This window comes from Coffea eugenioides, chromosome 3 (genome assembly GCF_003713205.1).
Source record: "Coffea eugenioides isolate CCC68of chromosome 3, Ceug_1.0, whole genome shotgun sequence".
NCBI classification, from domain to species: Eukaryota; Viridiplantae; Streptophyta; class Magnoliopsida; order Gentianales; family Rubiaceae; genus Coffea; species Coffea eugenioides.
Genome location: NC_040037.1, coordinates 2,167,559 through 2,194,427, shown reverse-complemented (window position 1 = coordinate 2,194,427; position 26,869 = coordinate 2,167,559). Strand labels below are relative to the sequence as shown.

At 36.8% G+C, this 26,869-nt stretch overlaps 3 protein-coding genes across 6 annotated transcripts in view; 2 read left to right on the top strand and 1 right to left on the bottom strand.

Moving 5' to 3' along the window:
* The first annotated feature begins 2,724 nt into the window (after positions 1–2,724).
* Positions 2,725–11,770, top strand: LOC113764593. Of its 2 annotated transcripts, none has more exons than XM_027308535.1 (12): positions 2,725–3,084; positions 3,705–3,807; positions 4,401–4,490; positions 5,168–5,214; positions 6,395–6,452; positions 7,270–7,383; positions 7,591–7,695; positions 7,963–8,053; positions 8,756–8,832; positions 10,554–10,661; positions 10,810–11,024; positions 11,231–11,770. In XM_027308535.1, the coding sequence occupies exons 2-12, from the start codon at positions 3,735–3,737 to the stop codon at positions 11,438–11,440; spliced, it is 1,188 nt and encodes a 395-aa protein (XP_027164336.1). In that variant the 5' UTR covers positions 2,725–3,084; positions 3,705–3,734; the 3' UTR covers positions 11,441–11,770. The 2 variants fall into 2 exon arrangements, with proteins under 2 accessions (XP_027164336.1, XP_027164335.1); XM_027308534.1 differs by having other exon boundaries at positions 4,398–4,490.
* Positions 11,771–17,328: 5,558 nt separating this feature from the next.
* Positions 17,329–26,869, top strand: part of LOC113765166 (tubby-like F-box protein 3) — a 28,373-nt gene continuing 18,832 nt past the window's right edge. Inside the window, exons 1-5 of one of the 3 annotated variants that reach the window (XM_027309250.1) lie at positions 17,329–18,032; positions 19,199–19,286; positions 19,552–19,681; positions 19,772–19,951; positions 20,056–20,350. In XM_027309250.1, the coding sequence (XP_027165051.1) occupies positions 17,751–18,032; positions 19,199–19,286; positions 19,552–19,681; positions 19,772–19,951; positions 20,056–20,350 (975 nt within the window). In that variant the 5' untranslated portion in view covers positions 17,329–17,750. Of the gene's footprint in view, positions 18,033–19,198; positions 19,287–19,551; positions 19,682–19,771; positions 19,952–20,055; positions 20,744–26,869 lie in introns of those variants that run through there. The other 2 variants (XM_027309249.1, XM_027309251.1) reach the window with 2 other exon arrangements.
* Positions 22,151–25,393, bottom strand: LOC113765165 (inactive beta-amylase 9). The gene is made up of 3 exons (XM_027309247.1): positions 24,846–25,393; positions 23,298–23,780; positions 22,151–23,216 (listed from the first exon to the last, which is right to left on the bottom strand). Exons 1-3 carry the CDS (start codon positions 25,113–25,115, stop codon positions 22,347–22,349), a joined length of 1,623 nt encoding a protein of 540 aa, XP_027165048.1. The 5' UTR covers positions 25,116–25,393; the 3' UTR covers positions 22,151–22,346.

Sequence of the window (26,869 nt, the reverse complement as noted above, 5' to 3'; positions counted from 1 at the left end):
GATCCAAATCCAATGGTCCAAAGTATCGAGATTAGTAGGATGCCTCCTGCAGATTCCCAATGAGTGCAAACATGGGGGTCTAGAAGTACAAAGATCGATGGACCTCTGATATTTTGTTTTCTTTTGTATCTGTGTTGAGATTTTTGGCAAATGATTTTTTCTAGAATATGCTTCTGGGATCTCAACTAGTATTGCATAGTATGCAAGGATTCACTTTAAAAGCTTTTGGACCACTTAAATCATTCTAATTGTTTCAATTTGTTTAATATAAGCCAAGTAGAAAAAATTCTCCAAAGAAAAACGGTTACATTTTCCGTAATCACATTTTTCAATTATTTTTTTTTATTTTTAATAATCGAATCACTACAGTATATTTTTCTACAAAAAATAAAAAAAAATAGCGATCCAGACAGGACCTAATTTCCTGAATGTGGATTTACAACTTTTTAACAATAACTCAATTGCTGAATGCCTTGTGCTGATATTGTGATTATTGACTAGCTACCCACATAGATGTTGGCATGCATGCATGAAAGCGTGAAGCGATGGAGCAGGCCAGCAAGGCAACGGCCCCCAGCAGTTTGTCACGCCAATATATTGTACTCATGCAGTGATGTAAATTACTAAATTGAGAGACACCTGGCTTTTTTGAGGGTGCACGATTCTGAAAAAATTGAGTGTGTTTGACGCAGTGCCAAACACCACTTGATACTTTCTGCTTTTATGCTTTATTTATTTACGTGGAGCATCAATGCTGGCTGGTGATAATATATATATAATCAGCACAAAAAATTAAGCCATGAGCGGATAACACTTGTCGACGTGGACCCAGGCAATAAAACCATATATATTGCTTTTGTTTTGTTTTTTCCCTTGTTCGTCTTAGTCACTTGTTGCCTCAGATAGAGTCAATTGGAAAGACCTAGTTAACGTGCGGTGCTAAGAGACGAGGTCATGGTGATCTGATTCAAGCGAGTTACTTTCGTCATTAAGAAAAACAAAACAAAACAACAAAGAATCTAATAAAATAACACCAAAGAGGAAGAGAAAGAGAGATATGGAGTTCTGCAATCCATGCACGCGCTCACACACATATATATACACGTACATACACGCACATCTTCATCTTCCATTCGTAGGAATATCTCGTCCAAATACATATATGATAGTCAGACTTAGGTTATGGGGTCATGCTTGAACAAAATAGGTATATATAAACTCATGAGCATACGCATTATTCTAGACTTGATTCTAGGCAAAATGAGCAATTAGTTCACATTCTAGTATTTGGAACAATTGAAAGTTTTAATGGGCTGGAGATTTCTCTTTTCTAACCAATTTAAAGGCAATTGAACGTTTTAATGGGCTGGATTGATCTGATCATGAAATTGAAGGGGAGAACGAGGTTCAACATGCCCCCCTTCTCCTTAAATAGATGGGTGTTTTGAGGCTTATGGGCTTGGAGCCTTGGACTACGTATATCCGCTTTTCTCTCAGTCGTTTAACATTGCGGCAACCCACTCCACAAGTGGGCTGTGATATACTTTCTCAACCTTGACGTTGGTCTGATCTTTTGGGCCTCGTTGAAGTTGGGAATCCAAAAGCACTAACATTTTCTATCTCCATATTCATGTTTAGAATTTCTGATATTGTTTTACTTCTTATTTAAGGTTACGATGGTTATTATTTATTTTCAAAATTAAGCATACCTTTGTTCATGCGATATTGGCTAGGTAACCACGAGTTTTTTTATTCAATTCTCAAATCCTCTCTCATCCATTTTCATTTTCTTTTATAAAGGTTTAAAATCTCTTTTGAATCAGAACCCAAAAAAAAAAAAAAATCTTGGTAAATATGCATTTCTACCAAGGTACTCGAGATCAAAATTTTCAAACCTCTAATATCTAGACTAGTAAAATTGTTAAAATCAAAGCATAAACTACACATAATAATATCTAATAAAGTTTTTTTTCCAATTTTTTGTGGTCTAATAGTATAGGATAAGCACTTGAGAAAGAAGGGATATGCCCACTATAAAGTTTTGACATTTCTTTTACTCTACAAATTAAGTATACTTTTGTATAGAAAATTAAACTTCATGAAACCTTGAAAATATCTCATGGCCTTACCTGGACCGGATGCTAGCAATTACAGGCTCCATGCCCCTTAGATCCAAAGTTAGATGGGGCGAGGGTTAGCCCCTTAAACCAGGAAAGTAAATAGAGATTAAGAGGAGGAAAGCATAAAAGTTAAAATGATACACTAATATGAAGTTTGCAGGGTCTCAAGCAAAGCAACAATCTTGTCCCACTATGGTAGTACTTTAATCCGTCGGGTCAAGCAAATAAAATAAGACACTCTAGCGCCCATCCAAGGGAATTGACCTGTATTTGGATAAGAGATCATTGTGAATAATATTTTTAATAAATTTTTTTTTTTTTGATTTGATGTATATAAAATAAAAAAATAATAAAAAATTATTAAAAAATATATTTATGATATAAGACAAAAAGATTTTTACAAGTAAACCAAATACTACTGTTTTTTTTTTTTTGGAAGGAAAAGTAAACCATTGTTCTCAAACACACCTAAACAGCCAAAATTGGCCTTTATTTAGGCCAAACTATAGAAAACCAACAATTCGTACCTATGTAACTTGTGTCAATTATCGTCAGAACAGCCAAACTTTGTACAAAACCGCGAGAAAGCTGCGTCTGCCAAATCCCTCCCTCTCTGTCTCTCGAATTAGACCATTTGGCATTTGCGACCTCAGTCACTAATACTACCTTGCCACTTGCCACCTCTTCTTCTCTCCTCTCCTCTTCCCCGACCCAGAATTTTCGCGTTCTTTCCCCTTCTATTTTTTCCTGCCAAATTAATACCAAAATTATCATAAATCCCAATTATCTCAAAATCTCCCTCCAGAAATATCACTCTAGGGTTTCCATTTTTTTTCGGATTACACCTCCCACAAATAAATTTAGTTCGAATTTTTCGAAAAAGTTTCTCCCTTTCGGCCCCAGAAATGGGGCATTTTCATTTATTTTTCGAGACATTGGAAGATCAGCTGGAATTGGGATACTGGTAATGCTGCGGCTTTAAAAATTATATGTATTTAGTTTGGTTTTCAATTTTTATTTGTTCGCAGTGGTGGAATTTGACGTGCATTGAGCTTTTTTTGCCCCTCTGTGATATTGCATGTGAGTGAAAGTTGTTAATACGGTAATTGTTGGTTTGATTTTTTCTTTTTCGTCTCTCGTGGGGTTTTCACGCTTTGAATTCTATGCAGTTATTTTTAGTTGGAAAAGTAATTATTGTTAATCTGTTTTGAGAAAACACGCATTATTAGGAGATTCTTGCAAACCATGGTTGGAATGATTAAGCGTTGGGTGGGACCCATTTTACTGCGTTTGTTTAAGATTTTCAATGACCGAATGCTTTTTTGAGCAATGCTGCGGATTTTGAGCTATTTTTTGTTAATTGTGGGTTAGATTTAGCTGCTGTTTTTTATTTTATTGTTGCGGAATTCAAAATTCCATAAGTAGGGCCCAACTTTTCGACAATAGTTTCTGGTGTGGAAGATTTTAAAGATTCTGCTTTTGTTGTTTACCTGTGTAAATTTGGTAGAGCTACGGCAGTTTTGATACTGTCTGGATTTCGTAACTATTTTTTTTTCTTGATAAATGATTTAAATCTGATGGCAGCGCATAGATCACATTGCCTTCCAAGTTTTAATGGTGTCTGCACTTCGAAGTCAGAGAATGGCAGCCTTGGCAAGGCTTCTAACAAGGTCGCATACTATTGCAGGTAAAAGGGAATGGATGTGAGAAAAAAAGGGGTTGGGTATTTTATTTTGAAATGACTCGCGTTTGATCTTCTCTCTTGTTGTCTTGGAATTTGGAATTTGTTACGTAATGACACTAGCAGACATCTGGGCAAGAAGTATTTAGTACTGTCAAGGAAATGCCTCAGTCAGCTTATTAAGTTGCTAATTGCCACACATTAACTCACTGCTAATAGAGTATTGAACAATCAGTGAAAATGAGTACATGAAATACTGAGATGCTAATCGTGTAGTTGCTTTTACACTGTTAATGATATAATTTTTAAGCAACTTCTGAGCTGTGAGTACTGTTCGAATTTTAAGTTTTGCACGACTTCTTTGGATACTATAGAGAACAATATGCTCAATTGGAGGCCATTGTAAAATGTGGTTGGACAGTTATTTATCGTATTAATAAGGAGACATGTTACCGGCATAGTAAGGCAATACTGTCTTGACAATGTTTTCATTTCTGTCCAGCTGTAAAGTTTCTTAAACATGCTCTTCTTAGGTCTCATTTGTAAAAGTATACTAATCTTGGTTTTTTTTTTTTTTTGGCCTCCACCCATATCAGCAGATGACTTTGGCCACGAAAAATTAGCTGTGCAGCAGTACATTCACAGAGAATTCAGGGAGGCAGATGAAGCAAATTTAATTGATGAAATAGGTATTCAATGGATGCATAAATCACAAATTGAGATAGGTTTGAATGTAACTGTTGATTGTAGTACAATGGACATGTTTTGATGAATAGTTAGTTCAAGAAGAAGGCTATCATTTCTTTCAAGTTTTAAATTTTCAGTCAGGTTACGGAAGAAGACACAGTTTTCTTTTGTAAGGAGCCAGCCATTCCTCAAGATGGATGGAGAAACAAGTTTCATGTGGCTAACTCCTAATACATGAGATCAGAAATTCTTGAATTTAGTACAGCATATGGTTGCACGCTAATAACTTTTACCGTACCTTAAAAACTCTTTGTCCTCAATTTAACTTTAATACGTCAATTCTATCTTGCTTCTTCAATGTGTATGGCAAATTTTCCCCCTGCCTTTGGTGCTGAAACGGTCATAAAAGAGGGGCCAAACTTTGATAATAGCATTTTATCAACAAGTTTTGGGCTTGTCTCTGACATGGCTTATTGCAGAATTCTATCATTCTTGTCTTTTCTGACTTGAACTGGGTAATGGTATTTCCTTCATTTAAAAAAAAATAGCAATTTTTTTTAATAAGAGAGTACAGCTATCACAAGATATTTGTTGGATGAGAAGACACAAAGCTGTAAACTTATATATTGATGTTTCATTCCGGTTAATTTAGTGTTGCCTTCATGGTTTTGTCTTGTAGATATGCATGTGTTTGGTTTGCGGCCGATGACAGATCCATTGCATTTGGTAAGCTTTGTATCTTTCTCTTTTTGACTTGTTGCTAACATCTTTTGTAGCACTGGGATTGTAAGGAGGATTGTGTTTAGGATAACCTGTCAAATGTTGTAAGTGGGCCAATTTTCCTTTAATTCCTTCTACCCCACCTCCAATGCTGAAAACAGAAGAAAGAAAACTTTCTACCTTGGAAAATTCTCCAATTTTCTCTCATGGAATATTCCTTTACTTAAAGAAACCAAGTAGAGAAAGGAGAACAGATCTTCCTGTGGACTTGCATCAGTCGCTGTCCTTGGATTGCTTCTCATATATATAGTACATAATGGTGTTTCTATGAGTGAAGAGCTTGCCATCAAGGTCGATTGGCTCTTTTGAGAGAGCATGCACAAATTTGGAAGGCTTAAAAGACCAGTTCACAGTCTTGCTTCGCATACCTACTTCACAAACTTGATGTTTTATTATTTATGACAATATTGCAGAGTTAGGGTGGAAGTATTTCAATGCCTTTATTACATATTAGAAGACATTCATACTGAAAATAGTGGATAGTGTATTAAGTATGAAGATATCTGACATCATTGGGTGTGTTGTCTATACATTGGAGAAATCTAAATCTTTGACATGTCAATGTAAAATGCAAATAATATGCAAGCCCAAAGTGCAAAAATTAAAACTCTTCTGCATTCTGGGTATTGTGGCCTTCAATCTGTAATCTCATCAATAGCATCTTGATTCTTCAAACTCCTTTTAATGATGTTAGTCCTGATGAGAAAGGCTTAGGATGTTAAATTGGGTGTTCAAGAATAGCAACTACGTTTGTGTGAAGCTCAAACAGTGTAACCTTTCAGAAAACTTAACAACAATTATACTGCATCTTTTTTCTCAATCAGCTAGCTCTGCCTTCAAGTGGCATTTCACCCCTAACCACTATTGAGCACATCTATTGAATTTTGAAATTTAATTGAATTATATTTTATATTTTTAATTACTACTAAAAAGTGTTGTCATTATTCATCTATATGGCTTCAACGGGTGAAATATTTTCTCGTAAGATATTTTTTTTTGTTGCGCCTGATGGATTCAAAGGACATTTGATAACTTCAACCTGCCAGTGATTTTAATTGGCCATAATTGCTTGTGTACAGAATTCTCATTCGTGCTACGTACTTCATTTTTGTTGCTTGTTCTGAAGGTATGTTGTAATGCATGTAAGAAGCCAATCAAGGCCAGCCAATATGCAATTCATGCAGGTTAGGTTTCTTTTTTGTTTTACTCATTTTTCTGTATTTTAATATGGGATCTTATTGGGTCTTTTGTTGTTTCTCAACTGTTTGCTTGGTGATGCATTATTGATGGTTGTGGCTGATGCAATATTCACTCTACTTGAAGGGTCCAAGATATTATACTTAAGAAAAGAATTTTAGCAATATTATGCATTAATAGATGTGGAAATTAAGAGTTTTTTGCATGTGTCTCATGGACATGTTCTTTGCAAACCTTAATGAATAAGACATTGTGGGCTGTTATTTGTTAATGCCGATACTTGTAACTACTACATTCCCCTATACTATCAATTATTTTACTTTCCACTTGCAACATGATTGACTGTTTTTAGCCATGGTTTGGACATTGTGTATATCTACTAAGCCTTTTGTTTAACATATTAATAAAATAAAAAAGAAAGGGGTTTTGATATTTGAGTAAGTTTACTAAGAGATGCATATTGTTGAGATTTAGTTTCATACTCTCTTTAAGCAATTTAGTCATGATCTCTGCTGCAGACATATTCATTTAAAGTTTCCTTGTGTGCTCATTAGTTGTCATTTTGAGTTTGAGATCTAAGCAATTTGATATGGTTTGCATAATGAAATTGCATGTGTTTCATTATGCAGTCGTGTGATCTGGGCATGATAACACATTTTAATCAGTGATATTCTTTTTTTCTGGTGTTTGTTAATGGGCTTTAGGCCTAAACATGTGCCTTACCTCTGTCTCCTTGCTAAATGTGTGGTAGCTTTACCCTTATGGATCTTTACCAGAATTTGTGTTTCTGCTGATTTTTTCCAGAGCTTTGTAATTCATTGAACTGTAGTGAAGAAATTGGTTTGGAGCTTGATGGAGGCACAGGGAACAAAAAGCCACCACGGAAGGACCGAAAGAAGTTGCTGGCTGTTAATTCCAGTATCCTTCTACCCTTCTCCTATCATCATGGCTTGGAATTTGGGAGCCATTTCTCATGGCCTCTTTTTGTTTGATTACATGGAACTTCTGGAGGAAATGGATGGTCTGAACTTTCAATGTTAATTTGCAAGATAAAATCAAGTTTGATACTTATATAAGCTTATACTGGATTGCTGGACAATAATTTGTTCTTTTAACCTCCATTAGACCAAATTACTACTGTAATAGATCGAGGCAAATTTGAGATTCTTGATGCCAGTGATATTTCTGCACCGGAATTGTGTTTGGATGCTCCCGCTACCGAAGGAAAAAGTATAATCTTTTGCTCTTGTTTTTTTTTTCCCTTCACATAAAGTTGAATGTCTTAAATTTGCAGTAAGTTAGTCTGGTTATCCATGTTGTTGGATCAACTTATGGAAATCAAATGACTGAAGTCCCCTACACCTGTCCAATTAATGGATTAAAAAAGTTAAAGGGTATCTAATATAATTGCATAAATGGTCCTTCACGACGCATAATTTGTTTTCTACTGTTCATGCTGTCTGTAGTTAATCTACTGGCATTTATGCTAATTTGCAGATGATGCAGTAATAGTTGATGTTTTAGGAACTGGTCGAAATACAAATTGCTTAGGGAATGCAACTTCGCGTCCTAAAAAACGTGCAAAAATGTGAGTTTGTTTATCTTTAACTTAGCATCTCCTGGAGGCATCTGATGTACATTTTCCTTCTTATTTATATTATGCATTCCTGAATTGATTGTCCTACTGTGGGTATAGAGCTTCAATAGTTTAACCAAAACAAAATTTTTTCAGAAAAGTACTTCTAGGTTATGACAAGAAAGTAGTTCATCTTTTGAGATGAGTCCAGTAAATTTATCCTGCTTTAGTGTCTTTTGTCTATTTGCGGTCTGCTTAGGTGAAGAAGTGAGATGGACTTGGACTCAAAACCTCCAATAGTCATTGCTATATGATGTATTTCTGTAGGTAAGATTTAAGATGCAAGTGACCAAGAATATGATGTTATGTTGATATTTCACTTCATTTTTAGCTTTACCCCTTCATCGAGTGTGTCATCCTTGGTGTATGTGCATGAATCTTTCAAACTGGTACTTTTAAATTCAATGGGGAATTGGCTGCAGAACAATAATTAATGGAGTAATACCAATAGAAAGACTACTGGAATGAGTTTGCTGCACTCCCCCAAGCCCCACCCCCACCCCCCGCCCCCCAACAAAACCCAAGTCAGAGAAGAAGATGACATTAGTTAAAATCTGCCTTCTTAAAGGTTTATATTCCAAATTGGTGCATAGAGTACGCCTCCCCACTCTCTGTCTCTTTGTATTCAATATGCAATGCCTTTTTCTTTTGTAGGTCTAAGGCTGATGGTCCACGGCCACTATTGCATCTTCAACCTGCAAATGGTGACATCTCCCAGGAGGCCCTATTATGTAAGGCCAAATCCAAGTGTATTCTAATTTTATTGACTTCTAAAGTTTAGCCTAGGCTTAGTTCAGAAAACAAAAAAGAGGAAATGAGTAACCATACTTAACCAATATCTGAAATACTATGAAAATAAGAGCTCTGCAGATTTACTTGCATTATCAGTTTGTTGCATGGGTTGGTGTTTTTTGGTTTATGATGATCGGCTGTTGGTTTCCGGGCATGGGCAACCAACTTTTCGCAAAATGAATTATGAACATTTCATCGATATCTTTAGGTCGTTCTGTGCACAATGGAGTGCAGTTCTTCATATCCAAGTCCTGTTTTCTTTATAGAGGTGTTGTTATTGTGATGTTCTGTTGAAGAGTGAATGGAAATGCTTTATTATGATGTTTTTTGTATCCTTTGGGGTTACCTCATGTTTGACTATACATTTTAGGAAAATCTCCTAGATTTTCTTTATTCTCTTTATTTCTCATCTCCTCTGTCTTTTTTCCTCTTTTAAAGCTACTTTCAACATTCCAAATTTCTTTCTTTTACTCATCTTATGCAACTTCTTCTTGATTCTTAGCACTGTCATTCTTTATCATCCTCTAGCAATTTTGGAGAAGAACCCACCTTTTCATTGGAAAGATTATTAGGGCATTACAACCATGTATACACTTTCTACAGCTACAAGCTAAATATGGGGTTGTTTAGATATGGCATTATTTGAAAAAAAAAAAAAATTCTTGTATCATGAACACGTTTTTGAATCATCTTTTATTTCACATAAATCACACCACAGAATTAATGTGCTCAAATTGTTAAACTTTTCTTGGATTCTCAGAATAATTTAGTCTATATGCTTTACATCCCCATCTTCTAACATTGAAAGCCTCTGAAATTTGTTCTCAGAGAGTTAGCATAATAGCCAGTTGCTTTTCTAGCATTCCATACATCTCTCATGGAGTTTTTTGTTCCCTTATTAAGTGGTATGGCCCATCGATTGTTATTTTTATCTCCTTTAACAGTCCCTTTGAAGCTTGTGAAGTCTATTTCTTAGCTTTATTGAAATATTACGAAGCATGTAGTTCAATCACTTATTAATTAACTCCTGTTGACTGGATCTCAATGGTATCATTTTGATGATGTTACCTCTTTTAATGTATCAATCTCCATTTTAATTAAACCAGACTTGACTGTTCAGATCAAACTTGAATCTATCCATGGTCTGGTCTGCTCTGGTTTATAGCTTAAAACTTACAAAAGTCAAAAACTTGTACCCTACGAAGAACTTGCCAAAGTTGCCATAACCTGTTAAAGAACTGAAACCGTTTAAAGGATAAAATTAACTGGTCTTATATATTATTTTTATAAATTTCTTTGATCCTGACTGTACCATACCGTTTGAACCAAAAGAAAATCAGAACAACAATTTGGCAGCTGTTCAGGTCTAAAAGCATGAGATATTCATTTTGATGGCAGAGCTACTTGCTTTTGATTTTATATTCCACCATTAGATAACGTGTAATCAGAATTTTCTGCTTCCACATATAGCACATCAGCAAACATGCATCCCCTGCTCAACAAAGATGCTGGCTCTCCCAAATTGAGAACTAATAATAGTTCTAGATGTATTGCATGTAGAAATTTTCGTTCGTGTTTTGGCTAATATCTAGATGCGAGTCAAACTACTGTGCTGCTGGATGAATGTGTTTCACTTGTTGCATCTCTGTCATGTGATCAGGTGGACAGGATACTAGAAGATCAATGACAGGCACTGAGAAGACATCTAATCAAGTAATTACAGACCAAATACCTCAGCAACTTTCTGAATGTTACACTCTGAACAAAGGTATATCTGTTTTTTGCTCACATAAGCATAAGTAATTCTTTAACAACCAAGAAAATCTGTCCTATTGCTTTTAGAGAATTGAAGCTTGAAGCTTAGTGTTAGTTTATCCAGTATTGCCGTGAATATGATTTTGTGTCAATAATCTCAGATGTTCCAGTGCCCCTTGCAACCAAAGTTTATTATTCTCAACGGAATCAGCGCTTGCGATCAGCAGTCAGATATATGTATTGCGAAACATCAAATGAGTGTCATTCAAATGAATTTATTAGTGCAAAAATATGTCAGCCAAATGCTGATCGAATTTTGACTTCATCTCCGAACAGCTATTGTTCTGATCAATTTACTGATTACCAGCAAGACAAGGTAGGAGGCTAAACATTTCTGCTTGACATGCCCTGTTATATGCTGCTTAATGTTATCAAAAGCCAGTTTCTCAATGTATTTATGATTTTTGTTTCTTCTGTCGACATAATGCTTTAGCTGCTGTATTGTCTTATAAACTAAAATGAGTTAATGCTTTCAACATTTTTAGTCCACTAATCTTCTTTTCTATAATTCTCATGCAACAGGAAGCTGGTAATTGTCTGTATTCAGCACATAAACAAGATAAAATTCTTTCACAGAGTTCGGAATCGAACTCATGCAAATCAGGAGGATTGCCACCTAACATGAACATTTCTGATCTGAATAATGTCCTTGGACCTCAAACTACTCTTGGAAAGATGACAAGCAATTACCTTTCTAATTCTTATTCTTTTGCTGACAGCTCTTGTAATTAATTCTTGTTAGCTTCCCTCGTTCTCCTCTTCTTCACAAATCAACTGTCAAATCTAGTATCTTTACAGAAACCACAGTCATGACTCGAATTGTAAATGGCTGATAAGTAGACTAGGGATGTAGTACACTGCAAAGAGTGTTCATTACCAGAAGAGAGTCAGATGGATGTGCTTGCCGCTGCTCAACCACAGAGGATAATTGTTTGCTCTGTGGTGGTTATTTACTTTTAGTCTTTACACGCCCGGTTAGGATCTAATTGCTGGAATTAGTGGTGAAACAGAATTTTCATGCACGGTTTTTCCATCAACGTAGTGTGTTTAACTTATCAGACTCGTATGGTAGCTGTGAAAAAGTGAATCTTTAGTTTTAAATGCCGTGTATGGTTATGAACATATTTGTGGGGTTGTTAATGAAGGACACTATCGGGTGGAGATCAATACCATTCCCGGGTGTGGCTGTCCATGGACCAAACGTCAAGGCTTTGGTCCCCTTTCTCATGCGGTGCTTGTCTTATGAGTTTTTGAGTGGGCAAATGACCTCCAGATTTTCATTATCATAATAGAGCACATCCGCTCAAATTGCTGCTCCTTTGTTCTTGTGAGTATACTTGCCGCCGCCTGTTCTTGTGAATATCCTTTTTCCCGGGGCTACCACGTGAAGAGAACATCATAATTATCAGATTGGCATGCCGTTGCATCTTCCTAATTTTAAACATGCTGAAATGCATTTGTGCTTCAGCAACTGATAGATTCTCCATCTTCTCTCCCAACACCCTGAGCAGGAGAGGGCTCTACCTTTTGGAAGATACTGTTCATGCTGGTAGTTGGTCACTGATCACATTCACTATACTTATTAGTTGCTGCCAGTGCCTAGACCAACTGGGCATTCGGCCTGCTGAATAGAAAAATTGAAAGCTCCATCCATATTCTGGCTGTGGGCGCCAGGGGTTTGGCTGGTGGGTGTCACTTGGTGCTGCTATTCAATGAGATATCGAAGTCCAGTTCCAATGGGGCAGCAGCCTGATCATTTGGCCTGCACTGATGTCAAATATGGTGACATTAAGATAGCGATGGAGGTCGATGGCTTTCTTCCCCCCCCCCCCCCCCCCTACCTTTAGAGAGGGTCATTATCCCCAAGCTATGAGCCTTTAGATGGAGAAAGGCATGATATTAATCATCAAATTAAAAACTGGCAGCTGGCAATCCTCGCAATCTGTCCTTTTGTCTTGCACTAATACTCTCCAGAAGTATTCACTCTGGGATGGAAAAACTTCTCAAGAAACGACATCTTGGAAAGAACCTTCAAAGTAAGTATTGCAGCAATGTCGCACCAATTATAAGCCCAGCCATAACATGTCCACTTACAGGGTGCATTCCTGGCTGCTGCTGCAATCAAGTCTTCTTTATGTACTGTAATTTATTCTGAGAAGGATTACTATGCCACCCATTTAACAAATGAGTTACTGTGATGAAGAGAGATTCTTGCGAGAAACCGATGATGATACGCAGAAGGTGGTTGATTTTTTCCCTTTTCTATTCTTACAATATATACTCTCTTCACTAGTGCATTCAAACTTCATAATGGTAAAGAGTAATAGGCCAAACATAAAGCATACATGAACACGTCAAGAAAAATATTTTATCCTCAAAAGGGGAAGTAATGTTTTAAAATAATTAACGGGCCATAAGTAACAACTATTTGGGCATATTCTTTCTTAATGCTTAGATGAGGTCACATTATTGTTATTTGCAATTTCAGATAGAAGCACGCTAAGAGTAAATTAAGTCTAGTTAGGGCAGCTAAGCTAAGTTAAAACTAAGCTCGGTGCTTAACACCATCCTAGATATTTTGCTGTAGTAGCCTCTTGTCCCCACAAGCTTCGGCTTTGCAAAAATGGGAAAAGGAAAGAAAAAGATGTACTAGAATTTGCCAAGGTGGTCCAATTCAACATCCCAAGTGGGAAAACTTGATTGAGCAAAACTCATATATGTGATTTCAAGTGTTTTTGATTTTGGTTTTGAGTGCTTATGGACGAAACTTACATGGGGGACTAAACCCCTGGTTAATTTTCTCTAAACACAAAGCATCATACCTGCACTAATACATCGGATTCCATCGAAGCTTCAAAATTAAGGGTTAATGCATCTGGACGAGAGAGTATTACTAGTACTAAATACATCATCCCTCCTCCTAATTAATTGTGCATCTAAAACTTAAAAGAGAGATGAATCGTTTAGCTACGGAGGAAAAGTGATATCATAACCCACTCAGAGGATCATTAGTTGGAGAAAAGTTGATATATATACATATGCTCTTGCTAGCTGCTTTTTTTTTTTTTTGCTGGATAATTATGGGCACAGAATGAATGTACTCCATCAAATATGTTCAGATTATACCACTCGTTTTCATGGCAAGGCAAGATATGGCACGCGTATTATCAACTTTTTTTTTTTTCTCTAGCCTGCAGGCAGTGACGGAGCCAGGATTTTTTTTTTGGGGGGGCCAAAATTGAAATTCCATTCAAAGATGACTAATTCCAACAACGAAGCCATTGAATTAAAATTCTCAAAACTTAGGGGGGGCCATGGCCCCCCTCTGCCCCCCTTGGCTCCGTCATTGCCTGCAGGTTTCATATTCTTCCACCAACAACGAAGCCATGTGATACAATTACTAGGACTAGTACATGATACTCCCTAGATAAGTTTAATGGTGGAAGCATCTATCTGATGTTATTTCATTGCCTGCTGCCTTTGTCTCTACTGCCTTGATGGATGTCCCTGTTGGTAGCACAAGAACCACTCAAAAGGTCAGACAACGTTATAATCTGCGTCAGGTTAAACAAAATATCTCCGGCCAAAACTCAAATCCTTGAATAATATATAGTTTACTAGCCTTTTAAGATTTTTCGTCTCAAAAGGAAAAAAAGAAAAAAGGGTTTACTATCCTTGAATCCGGGATGTTTTGTCTCGTAGGCGAGAGGAAAAAGGGTTTAGTCCAAGCACGGTGCTGTCTGAGTTAAGCTATCAAGTTTGTTTGCTTTTAGAACGTCAATTTCACAATTTCTTGTCTTGCATGGGTTGATCAGATTTTTAATTAGACTTGAAGAATGGTGGTAAACTTTGCGAGTGAAAATTTAGGCAGAAGATCATGTGATTTTATGCATTGCTTCGAAGCATCTTTTTACGCAGATAAGAAGGCTTACGGTCGGTAAAATTGCAAGTAATTCTTGGACTGTGGATGCTGGTTTTAAAACATTAATCATTCATTGAGGTTCTTCTCATTAATAAAATCATGATTACAACCAAGGACTGGCCATCTTGTGTGGATTCTACGGTGAGAAAAATTCTCCAGGGTGCAGACCTCATCAAATTAATGATGCTAGTATGGTTTATTAATAATTGTTTTACATTATTGTCAACAAATTCATAATTTGTAATATTAATCAGACAAAGTAATTTTGTTGCACCTACTGAGTTGTCTTTTCAACTCATATGATTGATACAAGACTTATCGTTCAATAAACAAACATCGGATGCCAAAAAATATTAGCTTCCAAGTCCTAATTGCCCCATAATCTGCTCGCAAAAACGTCAAATGAAGGTCAAAGGCACACGTAAACGTACATGAATGATCCATTCTAACCCACAGCTGCTTAATTAGCTTCACTTATGTTAAGACTGACTGACGTCTAAAACTCTCATTTTTCTAATCTAAAGCTGATTTAGTACAATAATCAACTAAACCAAGTTAATAAAAAAAAAAAGATCGAGATAAAGAATATGTTAGACTACACGTTGAAAAAGAAAATGAGAACATTCTATTAACTAGAGTTAGCGTCTTTTTCTTCTTTTTTTTTGTCAACACAGGGAATGTCCCAACTTTTTGCCAGACTAATCTCCCTGCGTCCGTGCACCTCGCCCTCCAAAGATACACGAGACGGCAAGAGAGCCAGAATCGACCACACGACCTGGTTATGGGAGTTGAGTCATATTGAATGTTAAATAATTCGGAGCGGAGCATCGTCAGACCCTTCCAAAGGTGGTTCTCCCAACATTATTTTCTCTATCCACAGGAGGACTCGACAGTTAATGCTTACAAGTATTGAGGGACAAAAAAATATTCTTCTTTCTTGTGAGTCTGGAGGTCGGCTTTCAATAAGAATAACGTGTTTATATGAAATGCTGACCATTCAAGAATTCAGCGATCCTATACTAAGGCACGGTCACAGAAGACAAATCAACAATACCACTACCACCCATAGTAATTTAGAATGCAATAATGTCGTCAACAGAATATATTTCTCATATGAAGGAGTAGACGAAACCATTCTTAATTGTTGTTGATGTCAAGGAAGGTGTTCTTACTAGCACACCAAAATTGTAGCAAACTTTACCGGTCACTATGGTGATTGACTCAATAATGCTCGCAGGAAGGATTGGATTAGATGGTAAAAGGAAAGGAATTGCAAGTAGTAAGTCTGGATTTAAAACTTCGCACTTATCAACAAAAAAAAAAAAAAAAACTCATTATTGTTCACAATTAACATTTCGTATAAAAAAAATTGTCAGATGGACTACGTTGTCCAAACTATTAGTGAAAAAGCTGGAAAAAAAGTTAAAATTGAATAAAAGAAATGAAATGCATGGATGAGTAATTAGTTTAGAAGCATCCATTAAATAACAATAGCTTATATCTTTCCCTCGAGTAGAGATGGAAATAGGAAGAAAACTAATATAGAGGAAGGTAAAGAATTTCTGAGCTTTTTTTTTCCTAAAATAGTGTGAAGTAAGAATGAATGGCTTTTTAGTGACACTAATTTCGGCCATGGTTCCACCAAACACAACCCCGTGAGGCTAATGCTGATCCAATTTCATTTCCTTTTCAGCTAAGCAAATGGGTAAACCATCCTAAAATTCATCATTACCTAATCCTTTGTCTTTCCCTCCAATTATGCGATCACAAGAAGCATTGCAGACCAATCATTGTGACTTTATGCTTCCATTTACAAAACTATCGTCACAAACATCTTTACCATATTATCAGTCTTTTTTTCTTGGTATAACTCACACGTATTCGCATTCGTTTTACGATCAACAACTAATTATACTCGAGTCGGGTCGGGTCCCTTGCAGAGGGAAGCTCTCCCAACATATTGTCTTTTCCATTCCCATGAATTTCGAATCCGAAACTTTATGATTAAGAGATGCAAGCTCATTTCACTTGCACTAACATCCACCGATCTTTACCATATTATCAGTGATTATTGGTGTTAAAGTCTTCAAGAAATTGTTAATGGATCTAAAATCAATCAATAAAAAAATTTGCAGTTCACCTCTTGTGCTCATTTCTAAGCGGGTTTTACGAACACAAACGACAAGGAGAACAAGATCCTTACCTAAGCTGTGTAAATTGAAAACTTCTGCTACTGAATCAATAAAAAGACTGCAAATTTCTAATTCTAAACTGTCAAGAAATGCAAATACCATAACAATAAGACTCAAACAGGCTAATTACGCTTATAAAACTTCATAATTCATATGTGATTTTGTTTTCCCAGAAGGAGGTACATTAATCATAATAACATTATATAATTAATCATTAATCATAATAAAATTATATATAATACATATCACCCTCCAAGGAGGATAAGGAGCATTAACAACTTAAAATATCTGGTACCCTTCTGTCGAAAAAATTATAAAACACTAAATAAGATACACAAAAATAAATAACTAAAATGCAGCACAGTTTTTTTTTTTTTTTTTGACAAAAAATCCAGCACGGCTTTGTCCAATCAGACAAGTTTGTGGACCCTCGACCTTAAATGATTTTATCTCTCTCCATCCACTAGCACTCACTCTCATAAATACAACTGCAAGCTTCCCTTTGTAGCTGGCACATCTCTCTCAATCTCCCTGTTTAATTTCTTGTTTACTGCTGGCTTCTATATTGTTCATCGTTCTCTTCGCCCCTTCTGGCCTTGTCTAGTTCTCTTTTTATAACTGAAAAAAATTCATTATATCTGTCCTTCACTTGGCAATTAATTAGATGCTTTATCTGTAATTGTAACTGAAGCCCGCATATTTATCCAGAAAAAGCCCATTAAAAAAAAGTTCCTGTTTTTCTTTCCCCTAAACAACCCTTCAACATGTCTCTCAAACCAGCTTAAATCCCATCGCCAATCTTCTCAAGTTTCGATTTTTCAGTGCTAAAACTAGTTTTTATCCATTGTGAATTATACCTAGACTGAACCCACATTGTAAATTAGTTTTTTTCCCTCCTGATTCCCAGAAAGATTTGACTTTGTTGAAGATGAAGTTGAGATTGAGGTCACCAAAGGTTGTCCAAGACAGCTCTGTGGCAGGGGAGGCTGAAGTGGATGAAAGGTCGAGCCAGAGCTGTTGGGCTAATATGCCATCAGAGCTGTTGAGGGAGGTATTAATTAGGATTGAAGAATCTGAATACAAATGGCCTTCGAGGAAAAACGTGGTGGCATGTGCAGGAGTGTGTAGGGGCTGGAGGGAGATTATGAAGGAGGTGGTAAAAACTCCTCAAGTTTCTGGGAGGATTACTTTTCCTATATCTGTTAAACAGGTCTGGATACTTACCTGTTTTTTTCTTTTTACAGTTTATTGGTTGATGGGGTTTTCTTCGTTTTTAGTTCTCATGGCTCATACTTTTCAGGTGATTGTTTGTGTGTGAAAGTTGTGAATTCGTCGTGCTTGTTATCTTGTTTTGTGTATGGTGGTGGTAGTTACTAGTTAGTGTTTTGTATTCCAAGTATAGAAAATCTGGCTTTTTTTTTTTTGTCTAATTTTTTGGGGTCGAAGGGGAGGCGCGGGGAAGAAGAAACAGACAGGCCGACGGCGACAGCCGAAATTGGACCTTGATTCTAAGACAGGACGATAAGAAAAGACGATAAGGAGAGGAGCAAAGGCCCTTTACCACTGAGTTTTATTTGATATTTGGTATATTGGAAGGATTTTAGGTGGATTTTGGGTGTATGCGTATGAAGTGTTAATGTCTTAATGGATTCAAGAGTGGAGCTTTTCTTATAAGTGGACACTTCATGTAAAGAGCGGGTGGGAAGAATCTTATCAGGGGAAAGAATAAAGAGTAAGAAGTTAAAACCATTCTGGGACAAAGCACGAAAGGATGATGATTTTAATATAATTCGTTTTGTTTGCTAGCCATGGGTTATTTAAGTGATGGTGATGTAAAAGTTCCTCTAAAAGTTGCCGGCTATATTCCACTATTTGTGCGCCTCTCAAGTTTTTGCTTCATGTATGGGAATTTTACAACCGTGCATCACCCCGGCTGCGCCGACTGAATAGCTGTCTTTTTTTTGGTGCTGGAAGAACATTAAGAAAGTATTGACTTTTTCATAGCTTTCAAAATATAAAAGTAAATAACTGAGTGAAGGTTCAGATAGGCCATCTTAGAAAGAGTATGCTGATATGCCTGTGGCTTTTGATGAATGATCAGTGATATTATCAAAATAATGGAAGCTAAAGGAGGAAAAAATTTCCTTTTAGCAGCCTCATTGCCGAGTCAATGCTTCTAAGTGATGTCACTTTTGTGCTCTAGGTTCATTATTCAGAACCAAATCACGTTTTGCCTTATAGTTGTCAGAAAATGTTTATCTCTATTCAGATTTACAGTGAAACTCTTCCCCAGTTCATCCATTACTTGAGAAGTGCATTATGAAACAATCTTCTTCGACGTAATAGCACATTCATAGAAATTTAGTTTCTTTGCAGCCTGGTCCGAGAGATACTCTCCTGCAGTGCTTCATAAAAAGGAATCAGTCTTCGCAAACGTATCATCTTTACCTGAGTTTAAGTCAGGGTAATAATTCTCATCTCAAAACTTGTATATGACCATTGTACTTTGCATTTTGAATTAATTTCCTTGTCCTTCACAACATGTAATTGGAGAAGGAAGTGCTTCAGTTAGCATTTCCTAAATGAAGTGCCCTTTTAACTCAGTTGAGCAATTGCCTATCCTTAAATGTGTTTGGTGATGAAATATTCATAATATTTTCTGAACTAAGAGCACTTTTAAGCAAGGGTTGCGAGTATTTACATTTTGCTTTACTTGGTCTTTCTTGCAGCATTGGCTGATGATGGGAAGTTTCTTCTTGCTGCCCGCAGATGTAGGCGACCTACCTGCACTGATTACATCGTCTCTCTAAACACAGATGACATGTCTAAAGGAAGCAAAACTTACATAGGAAAATTGAGGTGCGTGCAATCTGCTTGGTCATCTTCCTTTTGGCTGGTAATATATTCTGCTTCAATAGGAGCTCATCAACATGTTTTGCTTTGTGCAAGGTCAAATTTTCTGGGAACGAAGTTTGTTGTATATGATGCACTTCTTCCCCATGCTGGCAATAGAATGGCAAAAAGCCGATCCACTAGGCTGGTAGGGACAAAGCAAGTGTCTGCTAGAATCCCTCCAGGCAACTATCCTGTCGCTCACATTTCTTATGAATTAAACGTGCTGGGAGCTCGGTAAGACTGAAGGTTTTATATCTCGAGTTGACTCATAATATCATATATTTATTTCACTCACGAGTGCTCTGATAACGATTTTTTTTCTTTTTATCATACAAAAGTAGGGGTCCAAGAAGAATGCACTGCGTCATGGACCAGATCCCAGCATCTTCTATTAAGCCTGGAGGTGTGGCCCCAACACAGATCGATTTACCCACTGGCAGTGCTGATTACTTCCCATTATTCCGGTCAAAATCAAGCAAGTTTGAGAAATCCGTTTCTAGCCCTTCAGATGATCCGACAGAGGGATCCTTAGTTTTGAGAAACAAGGCTCCAAGATGGCATGAACAACTCCAGTGCTGGTGTTTGAACTTCCATGGACGGGTGACAGTCGCTTCAGTCAAGAACTTTCAGTTGGTAGCTTCACCTGAGAACGGCCAACCCGGGCCAGAACACGAGAAAGTCATCCTCCAGTTTGGCAAAGTAGGAAAGGATGTATTCACAATGGATTATAGGTATCCAATCTCGGCTTTTCAAGCGTTTGCCATCTGCCTTAGCAGCTTTGACACAAAGATTGCGTGTGAATGAAGAGGAGTTTGATAATTATCCTTGTGTATTCTGTGTGACCTGCTTACAGTCTAAGGCATGCTTGTCTTTTCATAATACCAAGTATATTTCTGGAGTAATACACATACAATGTAACATAATTAACTCTGGATGCTATTCCCCAGATTGTACAGAGCATTAGTGTTCCCTTTGCCTGTTTAGTCACAGTTATTCAAAAAGAATAGCTATTTCTTTTTTCTTCAATCTCATCTTTGCTGTTTGATGTGTCTAAATGGTTTCTGTTGCGTATAATATTCTAGCTAAAGATTTATGGATTTCTTTTCGTGGAGTACCTCCACACTGTTGTTAAGGCTATTCAGTTTTTCTGATTGACGCATATCGATTTCTACCAAGTCTTCTATGATTGTTGTGGCTATCCCTTCCCCGACCTGGGATTCTTCAGATACAAATTCCTTTTTATTTTCATTTTATTCTTATTTTTTCCCAGTGTATTGGTAAAATTCAACAGAAGGGTAGACAAGAATCGAATGCAAACCTTTGCTTTTTTTGAGTACAACATTTGTAGTATGTCGAGATCATCTTGCTTTGCTCAGTTCTTGTCGGTGCAGAATTCCCAGTTTTGGCTGGTATTGTTGCTTTTCTACTTCGTTTGAAAGCGAAACTAATTGCATAATATTTGTAAAGTCAGTCAGGGATGAACAAAAGGATGACGTTCCTTGTGTCACTTGGGAGCAGATGGTACGTTGGAAACAAAGGCCAACCCATCTTTATTTTACCGCCCGCCACCTTCTATACAAATCGCAGCTTTCATCTTCATCAGAGAAATGACAAATACCAGCTTAGCTAGATTCTAAAATAGGTCGAAGTCATCGTAGTCAAGTTTTTCTTTGTTGTTAGGAAACGTGATGAAGGATACTAGGGAAACTTCTCCAGTTTTCCTTCGGTTATTTTTGTTTGTTCGTAGAAGGGGGAAGGAACAGACAAGGGGCGACAGTGAGAACCAAACTTTCTTGACAATGATGAAGGAAGACCCTTTAGGGAGTAGGCGAAATATCACCATCAGTGCTATATCTCTTGACGATCTACCATCGATGAAGAGAGGTCAGTGCTATCTCGACAACTTTCCATCGCATATGTGCAAGAAATTCAAAAATCAAGACAAGCCAAATATTTTTTGACCTCCCTTTCAGCTAACTGAGCTAACAGCAGGGATTTGATCGACGGGCGACAGCAGCTGATAGTAGCGCTTAGGCCTAATTCCCCTGCCCTGCTCAAGGATCAAAACGGAAAAGACTTGCACACCCCAAGACGAAGAATGTCGCATTCGGGGATACAGCATGATGCCATTTTGATAATTGAAGCTGATGATGTACATCCATCGACCTAGCAGATGCAGATAAGCAAGAAACTTAAAAACTTAATCACGAGCCATTGAATAAGTACCCTACCATGTGAGCAACTGAAGATGGGAGAGTTATATGTTTGTCTAGATATGAATTCTTAACTGAGCATAATGTCTAGAAGTCTGCAGTACGCCAATAGAAGATAGACGGTGCAACCATCCTAAACATCTTCAAATGCTTGTAGCTCCAATCTCCACTTAATCAGACGGATGAAATTTTTGGCTTCCTGACATCAAACTAAAGGAAGTTCACAAAAAAAAAGGGGGAAATATTATTGTATTCCTGGAAAGTAACAAAAGTAGTACAGCAAAATAACCAGATATCTATTAAAGTTCAGGACAGTTTCAGAAGATCCGAACCATAGTTCTATCCGATGTATTAAAATTACATTCTCGACTTAAACGGGGTGTCTAACTACTATATATACATAAAATATCACTACTCTAAGCAGCCTGCATTTGGACATTCTTTTCAGGAAGAGATTCTGCAGAATCAACTTTTTCAACCGGCAAATCATCTGAATGCAATTGTGGCTGCCTTAGATCTCGGACAAACGCTGTGAATGAAGGAAAATGTTCTGGAGAAAAGAAACTAGCCCCCATTCTTTGATACGTAAACAAGTCTACTGCATTTTCACCTGTCAAGTTTTTCTTGATCTGTTGGAAACCACTAGGAGAACCTGAAATCCTTTCATTTTGGCCAGATATCTCAATTCCATACTTTCTGCAAGAGAATATGATTTGTTCAAGTAATGACTCTGGACTTGACCGGGTTTCCTTTGGCTGGTCCTCATCTGCCAAGTCTATTCCAGGCAGGATAGCCTTGCATGAATTTCTTGAGAACACTTCTATGATGCCTTCATATCCATCTCTATTCACTGTATTATAGATTCCAGCCATTAGCTCCACTGGGTGAGAACGGGTTTGATACCATGAATGCATTAGTGGAACCTTTCCAGAAACTGCGATTGGGACATCGCTAAAAGTTGAGGAAGCAAGGGAAAGCAGGCGATCTCCATGAGAAATTAGCTGGCCTGCATACCAGGAAAGGAAAAAATCACCATATTGTGACTCCCATGAACCTCCATGCTCCTTTAAAAAGCCACTAGAGGTTGCCAATTCGTTAGAGCTCGGTGCATCATGGGGACCACTAAGTCCCCAAAGAGGGTTCCCAGATGCTTCTGCATGCTGCTTGAGATGGCTCAGCATGTTTTTGTCGTAGCACTGGAATTCTCCAGCTCCTTGACTTTTGGCCGGTTTATGGTAAGAAGGATATCGAAGTTCACCATCTGGTCCAAGACCAATTGATATTCCCTATAAAATATCCCAAAAGACCAGATTAGGGACAGTGTACAAGTATTAACTGCATAACTGCACTCTAAGATTGCTATTTACCGTTATTGTAGAACCCATAAATGATGAGAATGAAGTCTTGAAGTTCTCACAAAACTCTTTGTAAACTTGAATTGGAGTCTTTCCATCAAAAATAGGAAGATCATCCACACTGAGTGATAAACAATCTTTGCAGCGCTGTCCTGAACGATCAGTGAAGTAAATATCAGGTTGAGATTCACCAATCTGAGAGACCCATTCAGGCAGTGGAACACGGGATTCTTTGCAGGCATGGAAACAAAGTGAAACATGAAGCTTAAGGCCCATCTTTTGGACCATCTCTGCAACAGAAAGATATCCTGCCCAATTGTACTGCCCCCTAGCTTCTTTCTCAGCAATACCCCACCAGATGGGGAGCTCTACTCCATCAACACCCAATAACTTCAGAGCTTTTAATCCAGCAGCAATTGCTCGTGCATGATTAATCGTATTAGTGCTTGACACTGCATCCAATGGCAAGCCAACATACAACATCAAGTTGTTGTCCTGCACATTTTCATAAACGAATTACACAACTGGATGAGCTTATCCATTTAAAGCTAGTAAAATATCATGTATGTTCTAACCATAAAGTTCAGTATTAACAACACTCATGAATACTCAGCCACAGAAAAAATATTGGGAAAACCAAATACTAAAATGGCAACTTTGATCAACTCAAAGCTGTGCTGCTAATTGAGTAATTGACAAATTAAGACAACATCTGAGGGAAAAAATCATCACGAACTTAACTATAGCGTGTTTGTCTAAATAATAAGAGGCATGTCAACTGACTCGTGCGTCAGAAAACCTTGCACCAGAGACCGAACAAGAAATCTAGTAATTTGCAACCGAACAAAAAGTGAGATCTATTGTTTATTTTGTCTCTAAACGGTATTAAACTAATGTTACCAAAAACCACCAGTTTAATTTACATGGAAAAATTCGCAAACTCTAGGATGTATATCTGCCTAAAATTCAAAATCCAAGATGCAGACGAACTTAAGTACTTCTCCATTTCACATCCAACAAACAGGGAAACTTCAAAATGAGGAGTGATTCCAGGACCAAAGGTAGACATTTTCCTAAACCTTCATGCTTGAAACGAAGGCAAAATTCCTCCATGTTTTAGTATTTCCGATTTCCTTCCGTCAGTAGTAGATCAGCCTGAAAACATACAGCACAAAATAGAATACAAGTGCTATTTCTTCCTTCGTTATTAAATGTTCAATGTGTTTTGTTTGGCTTTGGACAGTCAAAGCATCACCTTTTCCAGACTAATATGTCCTACTAACACTTAAAATTTTCAGAAAATTTTGTCTGAAATTGGAAACTATTTTAAGAAAAAGGGAGGACAATCACCGTAAAATAAAACAATCACAAAAACGCTAAATTTTAACCGGGCAAAAAAATCAAATAATTACTTCAAATCCAGAAATGGAAGAACAAGAGCAAGCTACTCCAATCATAAACCAGGGGAAAAGTCAAAGACCCAAACTTTAACCTCAATCATAACCAAGGTAAAAACCAAAGAATACGCTGATAAAATTAAAAAAGAAAAGAAAAACTTACAACTTCAGATCTTCTCGTCCCAGAAGCTTTCTCGGATGTAACAGCAGCTTCAGTTTGAGCAGTAGCAGAAGCTTTGACAATTAAAGGGAACAAATATTTTGAAGGCCACGAGATGCTGCTTTGACCAACAAATAATCCTGAATATTTCTGTGAAGAAATCTTAGCAAAGTTCAAATTTTTAGAAAAACTACATAAGCCAACCTCTCTATATCTCAAATCCACCCTGCCAAGATTGTTAACCTGAGAGCTTCCAATCACTGAAACCTCCATATTTATGTGTAAAAGCTGCTTATAGATAAGTAAACCTGATAATTTAAGCTATTCAGAAATTATACAAGCAAGAAAAACTGACAGGAAAAAAAAAAAGATGTTGATTTTTATGGGTAAAATTGGAGCTAGAAGGCCAGAAATTCTGAAAGAAATGGTGGTTTTGATAATTACTTCTGACAATTTTCAGGATCAAGCAAAAGGGTCTTCTGGGAATGTTTGAATTGTGTGAAAAATGGAAGGAATTCAGGAGTATCAATTGATGGGAGCGTAATCAATATATAGAGGAGATGACGAAAAGGAGATAACGAAGAAAAAAGAAAAGTAAAGTAGATAAGTGGGCCATTTCTCTATTTCTTTTGAAGGAAAAAAAGAAGAAAAATGGAACACGTGTTTTGCTTGGGCAGAAACAAACGGCCACCACATAAATTTCCTACACCCCACAAATTTGGAAATTTCGCTTCAGCTCTTTTTTCAATTTTCCTTTTTTTTTTTTTTGCTTTTTTGTGTAATTTTCTCATCTTTTCTCTTTTTTAATGTCCCTATAATCTCAGTTTTATTCCTAAGTATTATCAAACTTGTTTAATTCCTCATGTTGACTATATATTGTCCGTTCAACTGCTTGTTAAAGAAAAACTAATTGAAGATAAAGAAAGAATTTGTACAAAATAAATTAAACGGATAGAAAAAGTTAAAGATTTGAAAGTGATTTTATTGACCTTCCAACAAAGAACAATCAACTAGTTGGAATTCAACCAAAGTATTTACTCATCTTTGTTCTAGATTTTATGCATTAGTATCATATAGTTGAATTTGTCACCTTCCAATATGTAGCACAATCCATTGTGAAATTAATTATCTTGGTCATCTTTTATACATTGCTTACTTAAAACTCCTTCATAAAATGTTTAAAAAAATGGTGCATTGATGAAACTTGAACACATCTGAAAATTAAAAAAAAAAGTTATTCCGATTTTTTTTTGGGGGGGGGGGGGATTTTCATTGTTAATTAATAAGGAGAAACAAAATCTTTTCACCATAAAAAGAAGGAGTAGTAGCTAAATTCAATTTCCAAATATAAGAAAGTCCGCACCATCCTAAAAAAAAAGATTTACATATTTAGCTTTGCATTTAATTTCCCTAGATATTCAATAAACAAAGGACATTTGTACTTGAGCAATTGTATTTTTCTTTGGCAATTCTTTAAGCAATTGTATTCTGGTGTCAAGACAGAATATACCACTTGATGACACTCTCAAATCAAAACGTGTGAGGACTGCAGGATTCTTTTTTCTTTTTTTTCTTTTTTTTTTGGTGGATAAGAAAAAGACACTGCTGATTTTAAAAATAATAATAATTAAAAAAATTAAAAGAGTAAGGATCCAAAGCCAACTTATGCCAACCAATTTAACGACCATTGCATTATTTATTTGCTTTAGCCATCTTCTTTATTCTATGCATAATAATTAAATAAAGGAACCATCACAGTTGGCCTGACAGTTGGCTAGGATTTATGGGATAAGCTGACTCATTTCCATGCCAGACATGACTCTGTGGATCCCTCCTGTATCCGTACGACTGTTTTCAGTAGATTCTTCGCCTGAAGGATCTGACCATTGATAGCCCCGCCACGTAATAAGACATGGGCTTCCAAGTCTAGCTGCCAATTGGAAAATAACACTGCCACAATAATAATGATGATGATGATAACTGCCATTATCAGTATCATGGCTTCATGATTGGACTGTGGATAATGT